The sequence below is a fragment of the Crocuta crocuta genome, unplaced genomic scaffold (assembly GCF_008692635.1).
Source record: "Crocuta crocuta isolate KB4526 unplaced genomic scaffold, BGI_CrCroc_1.0 scaffold50, whole genome shotgun sequence".
Classification (NCBI taxonomy): Eukaryota; Metazoa; Chordata; class Mammalia; order Carnivora; family Hyaenidae; genus Crocuta; species Crocuta crocuta.
Genome location: NW_027527428.1, coordinates 3,170,069 through 3,181,286, shown reverse-complemented (window position 1 = coordinate 3,181,286; position 11,218 = coordinate 3,170,069). Strand labels below are relative to the sequence as shown.

General features: G+C 60.4%; 1 protein-coding gene across 1 annotated transcript in view; it reads left to right on the top strand.

The window, feature by feature from the left end:
* FBF1 (Fas binding factor 1) overlaps window positions 1–11,218 on the top strand; it is a 23,631-nt gene that overhangs the window by 8,789 nt on the left and 3,624 nt on the right. The window contains exons 11-27 of the mRNA XM_077756182.1: window positions 276–395; window positions 727–865; window positions 995–1,128; window positions 2,124–2,223; window positions 3,674–4,135; window positions 5,476–5,574; window positions 5,925–6,013; window positions 6,174–6,232; window positions 7,031–7,186; window positions 7,310–7,410; window positions 7,536–7,742; window positions 8,432–8,539; window positions 8,619–8,758; window positions 8,837–8,955; window positions 9,992–10,114; window positions 10,200–10,385; window positions 11,038–11,214. Of these exons, the coding sequence (XP_077612308.1) occupies window positions 276–395; window positions 727–865; window positions 995–1,128; window positions 2,124–2,223; window positions 3,674–4,135; window positions 5,476–5,574; window positions 5,925–6,013; window positions 6,174–6,232; window positions 7,031–7,186; window positions 7,310–7,410; window positions 7,536–7,742; window positions 8,432–8,539; window positions 8,619–8,758; window positions 8,837–8,955; window positions 9,992–10,114; window positions 10,200–10,385; window positions 11,038–11,214 (2,519 nt within the window). The remainder of the gene's footprint in view (window positions 1–275; window positions 396–726; window positions 866–994; window positions 1,129–2,123; window positions 2,224–3,673; window positions 4,136–5,475; window positions 5,575–5,924; window positions 6,014–6,173; window positions 6,233–7,030; window positions 7,187–7,309; window positions 7,411–7,535; window positions 7,743–8,431; window positions 8,540–8,618; window positions 8,759–8,836; window positions 8,956–9,991; window positions 10,115–10,199; window positions 10,386–11,037; window positions 11,215–11,218) is intronic.

Below are 11,218 nucleotides of genomic sequence, written 5' to 3'. Positions count from 1 at the left end.
TAGCAGCAGCAGAGTTGGGGCAGGTGGGGGGTGGGGTGGGGGAGTGATCACGGATAAGAACGGGGCCGCCACGCTAGCCTGCAGGCTGAGAGCCCCTCCAGCTCCTGGTCTCCTTGCTGAGCCCAGTCTGTGTCCTCCGGGTGCTGAGCAGCCTATTCGTGTGTGGGAGCAGCTAGAAATCTCTGCTGGAGCGGCAGCCTCTCCAGCACAGCGCAGGGCTTGCTCTCCTGAACAAAGCGTGCTATCTGACTCATGCTCTCCCTTCTGGCCATGAGACTCGGAAGACCCATTGGCGGGACTTCTCTCCGATGATGAGGAAGGAACCACCAAGAAGCCACCCAGGACAGAGAGTAAAATGGCTTCCGAAAAGGGCCCAGCCCCAGTCAGAGATCAAGGTAGGGAGCGTGGGCTTGTGACACGGCCTGGGGCAGACGCAGCAGGCAGCAGGCTGGCTGGGCCCTGCAGTGCAGAACTGGAACTGGCCGGGCCGGGACCGCAGGCCTCAGATGCCGGCCCGAGGGGTCTCTCCGAAAGCGGGAGGTGGGATGTGTGACCCTGGGTGTGGCAGGCAGGGGCAGTCGGGTCCTAAGGGCAGACAGGACATGTGCAATCCCTGCTGTCACACCCAGAGGTCGTGTTGCAGAGAAACACTCCCCTCGACCCATTCATACAGCATGGTTGAGGGCATGGTGGGCCATGGGCATCGTGCCCCGTGTTCTGTTCTAGGTCCCTCTATTCCTCTAACTCCTGGGGACACCCCGGTCCGAAAGAAAGAAGAAGTGCTGTTTGATGAGGAGGACGACATCATGGCCACCCTGGGCTTTGCAGACAGCCCCACGGCAGGAAGGAGGCAGGCGGGAGACCAGTAAGGGTCCTTGTGAGCAGAGAAACGCTGGCCACGCTTCAGGTCCAGGGAGAGGCTAGAGAGTGGACGGTGAGGCCCCCCCAGGAGCCCCTCATGTTCACGTGTTCCTGCGTGTGTCCTGTCCTGCAGGGAAGGGCCCCGTCCTGCTCGCTCCAGACTGGATGAGCTGCTGGGTCGGGGCACTGCCCCCAAACTCCTGGCCCGCCCGGGCACTGGGGAGCACAGGGAGCGCAAGCTGGACAAGAAGTTCCAGAGACCACAGGGTGAGGAAGCTCGTGGGGTTGGGGGGGCAAAGTGGGGGACCCCTGCACCGCATTTCTACCACAGCCCATAACAAGAAGTAAGCTTTACAGGGCGCCTGGGTGGCTCAGTCGGTTAAGGGACCGACTTCGGCTCAGGTCGTGATCTCATGGTTTGTAAGTTCAAGCCCTGCATCCGGCTCTCTGCTGTCAGCGTGGAGCCTGCTTCAGATCCTCTGTCCCTCCCCCACCGCTTGTGCACATGCACTTTCTCTGTCTCTCTCTCAAAAATGAATAAACATTTAAAAATTCTTTTAAGCTTTCATCACACACACATTATTATGACTGAGACGAAAGCGTCACGAAATAACAACTACTGTGTTCAGCTTTCTGTTATTTTTGTACCTGTGTGCGACTTGATTTATAAACATATTGGTTGTGATCCATTACGTTGGATGCTTGCTGGTAGGTAGCAGCTCACAGTTTGAAAACTATTGTCCAGACAGGGTTTCTCAAAGCATCGGCCCACGGGCCATCTGCGGAGAGTCCCCAGGACACCCGCAGCTTCTGGGCGTCATCTACAGGCTGTCTGGGGCAGGCCCCCGCCAGTGCCTGTCACCACTCCCAGATGGTCCCCGGTGCACCAGACACCAAGACACTGGGCTCGCAGCCAGTGCCTCACCCCTGTTTTGTCCCAGACCAGCTTCCCCTGTACTTACTTGACTGACACGTCAAATTGACAGTTCAGTTGTTTTTTTTTTCTAACGTTTATTTAATTTTGAAACAGAGATAGAATGTGAGCAGGTGAGAGGCAGAGAGAGAGGGAGACACAAAACTTGAAGCAGGCTCCCACCCAGCACAGAGCCCGACCCAGGGCTCGAACTCACAGACCATGAGATCATACCCTGAGCCGAAGTGGTACGTTTAACCGACTGAGCCACCCAGGCGCCCCTGCCAGTTTTGCAGCCACAAAAGAGTCAGACTCCCTTGCTGAAGATCACAGGCTCCTTCATTTTCAGACAAAGAAGATCCCTGGGGCGATGAGGACTTCACCTTTGGGGCCTATCAGCCCACTGTGGGCTCCTGCGAGGGCCGGCAGTCGCGCCAGCAGTCAGTCAGGTAAGCAGGGCCTGCTAGGATATGGTTTGGGGGGCAGGTGCCCACCGGGAAGGAGGAGGCGCCACAGTTTGGGAACCATGGTATAAGAGGCAGAGGGGTGGTGCCCACACGTACTGAAGGGGGAGGGGGTTGCCCCGCCCCACCCGTATAGGCCCATTTCCTTCCGGCCTCCTTGGAGAGAAAAGCAGGAGGGGACCCCAGCTCTGCCTGGAACCCTTAGAGCCACATACAGCTGGTGTCAGCAGACCTCCCCAAGGAATGTCCGGTCCCCGGGGTAGTGAGACCGTGGACCTCTGGGGGCTTCTCACACCCTGCTCCCCGGGAACTGCCCTGGGGCCCACCGTGATGCCAGGCGGCAGGCTCACCCCGGTGTGCTGCAGAACGTGAAGTTAGTGGACAGAATTTTCTGAATTTGGAATTTTTGTCCCGGTATAGATTTTAAACTTGGTGCTTTGAAATGATTTCTTTTTTTTTTTCTTTTATTATTTTTTTCTTTTATAGTTTATTGTCAGGTTGTTTCCATATAACACCCAGTGCTCATCCCTACAAGTGCCCTCCTCCATGCCCATCACCCCCTTCTCCTCTCCCCCTCCCGCATCAGCCCTCAGTTTGTTCTCAGTATTCCAGAGTCTCTCATGGTTTGCCTCCCTCCCTCTCCCCAACTATTTTCTCCCTTCCCCTCCCCCATGGTCCTCTGTTAAGTTTCTCCTGTTCCGCTTATGAGTGAAAACATGATATCTGCCCTTCTCTGCCTGACTTATTTCATTTAGCATAGCACCCTTGAGTTCCATCCACGTTACTACGAATGGCCAGATTTCATTCTTTCTCAGTGCCATGTAGCATTCCATCATATAGACAAACTACGTCTTAGCTTTGAAATGATGTCAGACTGACAGCCAAGTTGTAAGCGCAGTACAGAGCGCTGCCTCCTCCCCCTCGCCCAGACCCAGCAGCTGTTGACGTTATGCCGTGTTGGCTCTGTCAGCGTCTTTCTGTCTAAGTAACCCTCCACACGCACTGACACGTCCCCCAGTCCCCGTGTATTCTCAGACCTTGGAACCCGCTGCCACTGGCCAGTGACACTTCCAGGCAGTGGCCGGATAAATGAACAGGTAACAAAACGTGGATGGGAAACCATCCTGTGGACCAGTGTGCTCACCCTTGTGACTTGGTGCTGTTTGATTGTCCCCCGTTCACGCGGTGGAATTCGGGATGTCTGTGTTTGATGGTGTTCTCTTAATGGCACTCAGCCAGCTGCTGGCCTGCTGCCCAAGCCGTTGTGGGCACTGTGCTTGCGGGGTGTCGGGCTGCCTGCGCAGAGCCCCGGGCGCCTCTGACCCCTCAGTGTGGGCCTCACGGTCGCCCCCAAGCAGCGGAGGGAAAGGCTGGTCAGCGGGCTCTTAGGATGGCCCGCTTGCCCTGCCTTAGACCCCGCCTCTCTGCCTTGAAGTAGGTTCTCAGCAGAAGGTGGTGCGGACCCCAAGGGAGAACCAGCCTCCAAAAGGAGCGCCCCAGTGGCCCCCAGCCCCACCCACCCCAGGAAGGGAGGAGCCGACTGGCTGGGCCTGAAGGACGAGGACCTGCTCCCTCCCTCTCCCTCCAGAGAGGCGCAGAGGGGAGGCTCGGAGGCGCTCCCCACTCCTTCCACACCCCCTCCCGGGAGCCAGCACTCTGCTCCAGCTGGACTGCCTGCCTCCTCTCCAGGGGCCAAGCCAGCACCCAAGGGTGCAGGTTTCCCTGCCAGAGCCGGCCAGCCTTCAAAGTTGGGGGCATCAGAGGAGAAAGAGGAAGAGGATTGGCTGGGCCAGGCCTTGTCTCGGAAGCAGTCCCGACGTGTGGCCAGAGAGGAGCGCGCCGAGGCCTCAGAAGGCCTGCACGTGGTGGGGGCGGCTGGCAGCCCCCCTGCCGGCAGGTACAGGCGGGCGCTGCTGTCTAGTGGAGGGAGGGCCGGGCAGGGGTGAGGTCCGTCCTTGCCCATGTCAGTGCCTCGGTCACGAGGGCTGGCCCGCACCGCCTCTTAGCTCCGCCTCTCTACCTCTCTGGGCGCCGCGGAGACAGCATCCGGCTCCCCACTTGTGCCGGGGTGCAGACATGGGGGGACCAGGATGCCGTTAACACACCCTGACTGCCGCGTGGAAAAGGGCTGACTTGATCAGGCAGGGACAGAGGGTGCCCTGATGGGACAAAAGCCCCGGCGTCCTGGTGCCTCTGAGTAAGGCCCGGCCACGGTGCCCTCGGGCTCACAAAAAGCCCAGTGTCTAAATTTATTGGCCCCTCTGCTGGCCTGAGCTAAGCTACGTCTCGCGTGCTTCTGCTTTGGAGGAGTGTGAGAGAAGCCAGTGGCTAAGGGGCGACTCCTGAGGAAAGCCACTGAGTGGCTATCCGTGGGGCAGGACAGCGAGTGACCTCTGAGGGCAGGAGGCCAAAAGGGGCCAGCAAGACGGGGATCATGCAGAGGAAGGGCCACGATGAGGCCCGAGCGAGGAAGGGCTGAAGCAGGCAATTGTGTGACAGGCCGGGGATATGACCCAGCCCTGGGGTTGCTGCAAATGAGGGGAGTGGCTTCGACCTCTGTCTGAAACCAAGACGAAAGCATTCCCCTGACCCTGAGATCCAGGGTGGGTGGGACCCACGGACAGGAGAGGAGACGAGCCCAAAGGGAGCTGAACCGGCCAGGAAAGTGAGCAGGGCCCCAGTCTAACTCAGCAAACCCATGTCGGCCAGAACAAGGTCTTAACCTTGAACTTAACTCTGGTGGCTATAACACCTCGGTTGTCACACCTTGGACTGTGAACACATGGTCAATGCCATTCACTGTGCCTTAGCAGGCACTGGGGCCAAGAAGGGGTACTGGAGGGGCGCCTGGGTGGCTCTGTCGGTTAAGCATCCAACTTCAGCTCAGGCCATCATCTCATGGTTCATGAGTTCGAGCCCCACATCGGGATCCATGTTGACAGCCTGGAGCCTGCTTCGGATTCTGTGTCTCTCTCCCTGCCTGCTCCTCCCCCACTTGTGCTTTGTCTCTCCAAAAAATAAGTAAACATGGAAGGAAAAAAAAAAAAAAAAGAAGGGTTACTGGAAGGCCAGGGGCTCAAACTTGGGCAGAGAAGTCCCAAGATGGGATGGTGGGGACAGGAGGGGGGTGAGGAGAGGAATGGCCAACAGCTTCATGCTCAGGCCGTCTTCTCACCCGGCCACGTCCCGTCTGACCTAAGCTGTCTGCCACCTTTGCTTTCACATTTACTTCCTCAGCCAGCCTGTTGCCAGCACTCAAGGGGTCGGGCAAGCAGCTGTTGGAGGGCCCTCAGGAACAGCGGCGCACAAGCCACCGGCAGGACCCGCCACCTCGGGGTGTGTTTGCAGGGAGCTGAGGGTGGGGGAGAGGCTGGGTCAGGCCTGCACTGCCCCTTTCTTTAGAGATGATGATGGGCAGCCATGCTCGGCTCTGGTCAGCTTGGCATATGGTATTCACTACCTTGTATGAGGCCCACTGACTAAGGGGACCCGAAGGTGGGTCCCCATCTGCTTTGTCCATCCAAGACTCACTCTTAGTAAACTGCCAGCCCCCAGGCCCTTCCAGTCAACTGTCTGCTCCTGATGTTCTCCTTTACTGCCCATGCCAAGCCTCTTACCTTCCTGCATCCCACATAGTAGGCTGTTCGCCTCGCCCCAACTAACCCCCCGAATCTCTGTGTCCTCAGGTCCTCCGTGACTTGGAACCAGGCCGCCTTGGCCCTCCATGGCAGTGACCCACAGAGGGGAGCAGCCCGTGGAGACCTCTCCACCATTGGTTTGTTTTCTCCTTTGGCTGGTGCTTTACCTCTGGGTGCAGAAGAGGCACTTGGGCTTCCTTCGGGACCCGGGAGACGAGTAGCGCTGGGCTCCCAAATGCGCACACAGGACCTCCGGCCTCTGGGCTTCCTGCTCATTTCTCTGCTGTTGATTTTCAGAGCCTGCAGCCTGCTTCCTGAGCTCCCAGGAACCCACGGGGCCTTCTGTGCCTGTCCAGGTAGGGAAGGCGGACAAGCAGGAATAGGCCTCGGGCCTGAGGGCCAGGGGCCACGGCCGCCTGCCGGGAGTCGTGTGGCAGGACATCGGACGGCTCACCGGCCANCCCCGGCCACCCGCCCCCCCCGCCTCCCGCTAGCACTTCCCTCAGCTTCTAGCCTTGCCGCTCTCAGGCAGAGTTGGGCGCTAATTTTCCAGCTCAGGGAGGGAACTAGAGATGGCACCCAGGCAGGGGCAGCTGGGAATCCTCCGGTCAGAGGGCAGGGCGTCAGGTGTCCCGTTGCTCTGTCTAGAAAGCCCCCTCCTTACCTCCCATCCTCCCGCTGCCGCTCCACCTGTTTCCCAGGTGTGGACGCAGCCGCTTCTGAGCCCGGCCACGAGGGCACAGACGCATGTCTCCGGTAAACCAGAAGCACCTTTGGAGGGTGGTGGTGGGCCACCCGCAGGAAGCAGGGTAGTGGCCAGCATTTGGACTCGGGGCCCCAGAGGGTGCCAGGGCTGGGAGCCTTTGTCACAGCTCAGATGCTGCAGGGCTCTCCTGGCCATCGAGGAATCTGGAACATCTGCTGGCAGGATGTTGTTTGGAGCGACGAGGGAGAGTCATTCTAACCAGACCCAGTGGGGAGGTGCAGTGACTGCACGACTCCAGGGCCTCGCCCTTGGCCTCTTGGTGCCATGTCTCTGTCCCCGTCTGCAGCCACAGATCAGCCACAGGGCCCGGGAGGCCTAGCGAGCTGACAGCCAGGGGTAGCCGAGCTCAGCTGAGTCCCTGACCCCTGCCTCCCACCCTCTCCTACAGTCCCTGCTGCCAGAGTCCCTGGCGTGCAGCCTGGCTCCGGGCACAGAATACCAGAGGCAGCTCCTGGCCGCACAGGTGCAGCTGCAGGGTGGCACTGCTGAGCTCCAGGCTGCCCTCCTGCAAAGTCAGGCCCGGATGGCGGAGCTGGAGGCCCAGGTGAAGGGCAGAGGGGCCACGGGCTGGGGGGCGAGGCCGTGACTGGAGGGTGTCCCTCTGAGGGCTGGAAGGCTTCCCCGGGTGGCCCAGGGAGCCCACCGCCCTCCCGCCCTCCGTCTCCAGGTGCGGAAGCTGGAGCTGGAGCGGACCCAGCAGCAGCTGCTCCTGGAGAGCTTGCAGCAGCGGCACCAGGCCGACCTGGAGCTCCTCGAGAGCGCGCACAGGTACCCACGCTCCTCCCGCCTGGGCGTCCCGAGGCTCGGGGCCCGCCTGAGCTGATGTGCTCAGAGAGGTCTGTGGGCGTCTGCCCTCGCCCTCCGAGCCCCACAGCTGCGTGCTTTGTTGGCAGAAGCCGTGTAAAGATGCTAGAAACCTCGTACCAGCAGCGGGAAGAGCGGCTGCGGAGGGAGCACGAGGAGCTGTCAGCCCGGTGCCTGTCGCAGTGCCAGGAGGCCGAGCAGGCCCGGGCCGAACTCACGGCCCAGCACCAGCGGCGCTTGGCGGCCGCCGCGCAAGAGAAGGACCAGGAGATGGAGCGGCTCCGGGANGGTGGAGAGCCGCTCCAAAGACCCCCGGAGGAAGTCGATTCCCAGGAGACCCCAAGCAGAGGCACAGCAGCTCGGGCTTGACCCCTTCCCTCCCGTGTGAGGACCAAGGCCAAGCACAGTGAGCCCTCGCCTTTTCAGGGGAGGCCCCACCACTCCTACAGCAATGGGGCGGGTGCCCCTGCAGGGCCCCAGGGGTCGCTGGCTGTGCCAGTAAATCCTGGCAGCGGCAAGAGCCCAAGGCCCTAACTCAGCACGAGTCAGGCCCCTCACCTGCCAGAGCCCTCGAGTCTAGGAGAGGTTCGCAGTGTTGTGCGGGCCGTGTCCATCCGGCTGATGAGACTGATGAGATGTCCATTCTCCATGAAAGCAAACTAAGAAAGGGTCCTTTAGGGGAGCCAGTCGATGCAGGCAGCGCAGGCCCCTTAACATGTCTCAGATTGGCCAGACAAGAAGGGGCTGTCCACACACCTGTCTTCTCTTCTGTGGAAAGTGTCCTTTGCTGAATAGCGGAAGGAATCTCCCCATTGGAGTGGATGTGGCATTGAGGTCCCAGGACAGATAAGGATGCCAGGGAAGCAGAGGCAGTGCCTGGAGTCGCAGAGGAGGAGGAGGAAAGAGCCCAGGAGCACTGATGGCCGAGCCCCCCCTCACACGGAGCTCCCCACGCTCACTGCGCCGCCCCCCATGGTCCCCTCAGGGTCTCCATCCTGGAGATGCGCAAGGACCACGAGGAGCAGCTGCAGCGGCTGAAGCAGCTGAAGGACCGGGAGATTGACGCCGTCACCAGCGCCACCTCCCACACGCGGTACGTGCGCCATCCGGGCCCGGCCCGGCTAAGGGGCAGTGCTGGGGCCCCGCGCCGGGCTGACCCAGGGCTCCCGCAGGTCCCTGAATGGTGTCATCGAGCAGATGGAGAAGTTCTCCAGCAGCCTGCTCGAGCTGTCCTCCCGCGTGGAGGCCTCGCACCTCAGCAGCGCCCAGGAGCGGGAGCTGGGGCTCCGGCAGCGCGACGAGCAGCTCCGAGGTACTGGGTGGGCCGCGGGTCCCCCCCCCACCCCCGGCCCCCCGGCGGGCGGGCGCTGAGCACCCCGTGGCCCCCCAGTGCTGCAGGAGAGGCTGGGCCGCCAGCAGCGGGACATGGAGGAGGAGCGGAGCCGGCTCCAGGAGGTCATTGGGAAGATGGAGGCGCGTCTGAACGAGCAGAGCCGGCTGCTGGAGCAGGTGGGCCGCCCTCCCGCCGCCAGGGCCTGTGTCCCCGGCACCCCAGCGTGTCAGCAGTGCCTCCCTTCCTGCCCACCTCGCCGGGCTCTGTCACAGTCGTCGGGCCACTCAAGCCTGTGCCTTCTGAGCCGCATTTTCGAACTCCTGCGTATCTTTCGTATAGAAGAGCAAGCTTTATTCTCTAAAACATAATACCTCCTCTTTTCTTTGCACCAGCTTATAACATGATAACGTTAAACTGAAAAAACTAAAGTCCAGTTAGCAGGGGCACCTGGTAGCTCAATAGGTTGAACATCGTATTTCGGTTCAGGTCACAATCTCACAGTCCGTGAGTTCGACCCCACATCGGGCTCACTGCTGTCAGCCTGTCAGCACAGAGCCCGCTTCAGATCCTCTGGCCTCCTCTCTCTGCCCCTTCCCTGCTTGCATGCTCTCAAAATATAAATATTTTTTTTTAAAATGTCCTGTTAGCAATAAAGGAGAAAATGTAAATTACCCTCCAGCCAGAGATGGCCATTCTCTAGACGCCTCAACACGCGGATACAGGTGCTCTTGTATCGTGAACCATATGTATTCAGTTCTCCTTTGGTGACTTGATTAAGCCCCTACCTCCAGCCAGGCACAGTCAGGCCTCTGAGCTCATGCCTGTGTGGCCCCTAGTCCCCCAGAGATGCCGTGTCACACCCGCCCTGGCACAGTCGCCTGCGTGGTGGATGGGAGACCGGCAGGCAGTATGAGTAGCTGGCATTTCGGGGAGTGGGGTCGTGGCTGTTCTCGGGCCCTGTGGAGCGTCCCAGTGCTTCTCAGCTGCAGTTCCTGGGCCACTAGGCCTCAGTGCAGTTCATCCCAGCGGCTGGGCCCTGGCAGCCCCACTCGGCACCCCTCCTTCTGTCCCTCTCCAGAAAGGAGGTGTTTGTGGCATAGTGTGGGAGGGGCAGATGTATTTGCATAGCTCCCGGGGTTCGCAGTCAAGCCAGACGTTGGGGCAGGCGGAGTGTCGAGGGGGCACGTGTCCTCAGCGCTCACCCACCCCCAGGAGCGATGGCGGGTGACCGCCGAGCAGTCCAAGGCTGAGTCTGCGCAGCGCGCTCTGGAGGAGCAGAGGAAGGTCATGGTCCAGCAGATCGCCATGGAGCGGGAGGAGCTGGAGAAGGCCAAGGTGAGTGCAGCCACGGCACGCTCAGCTGTGATCCCTGCCGTTCGCCCAAGGACCCTCACCCCGTGCCCTTGCCCCCTCATCCCAGAGCGCCTTGCTGGAGGAGCAGAAGTCCGTCATGCTCAAGTGTGGGGAGGAGCGGCGGCGCCTAGCGGCCGAGTGGGCCGACTTCTCGGCACAGCAGAAGCTGAGTAAGGAGCGGGCTGAGCGTGAGGCAGAGAGGGCGCTGCAGGTGGACACCCAGCGGGAGGGCACCCTCGTCAGCCTGGTCAAGGTAGGGCCCAGAGCCTCCAGGACAGTGGGCGCTCGGCAGCCCTGCCCTTTCCTTCCCGGGGCCTCCCTGCTTCTCTGTCGGGATACATGCGCTTAGCAAAGTGCCTAGAGTGTAGGAATTAAACAGTAATCATATAATAATAACTTCCTGTGATGGTCCTAGGTGCTTTAGACACATTCCCTTATGCAGTCCTCACTGCGTTCCCAAGACTTAGACATTCTAAATTTTTTTTTACGTCTATTTACTTTTGAGAGAGTGTGGACAAGGAAGGGGCAGAGAGAGAGAGAGAGGGAGACATAGAAGCCGAAGCAGGCTCCAAGCTGTCCACATGGAGCCTGGAGCCTGGAGCCTGATACAGGCCTCGAACTCATGAACTGTGAGATCATACCCTGAGCCAAAGTGGAACGTTTAACCGACTGAGCCACCCAGGCACCCCATGACTTAAATATTCTAGAAATGAGGAAGCTGGGGTTCTGAGAATTTGGGCCTCAGGGTGAGAGGTAGCCCCAAGGCTTGACCCCGAGCCTCGCAGACCCCTTGCCCCACCACCTCCTCCAGAATCAGGGTGGATCCGAGGTGCGGAAACAACACAGGGCAGGCCGGGGGTTCAGCTCCCGAGAGGAGACGGCAGCGAAGGCTTTGTTGTCTCCAGGAACAAGCCGAGCTAAAGATCAGAGCCAGTGAGCTCCGAGCCAAGGAGGAGCAGCTGGCAGCCGAGCGGGAGGCCCTGGAGCGGGAGCGGCAGGAGCTGCGGCGGGAGAAGGAGAGGGTCAGCGCCGCTGCCCTGCGCACCCGGCTCCGCGCGGAGGAGGTGGAGAGCATGAGCCAGGTAC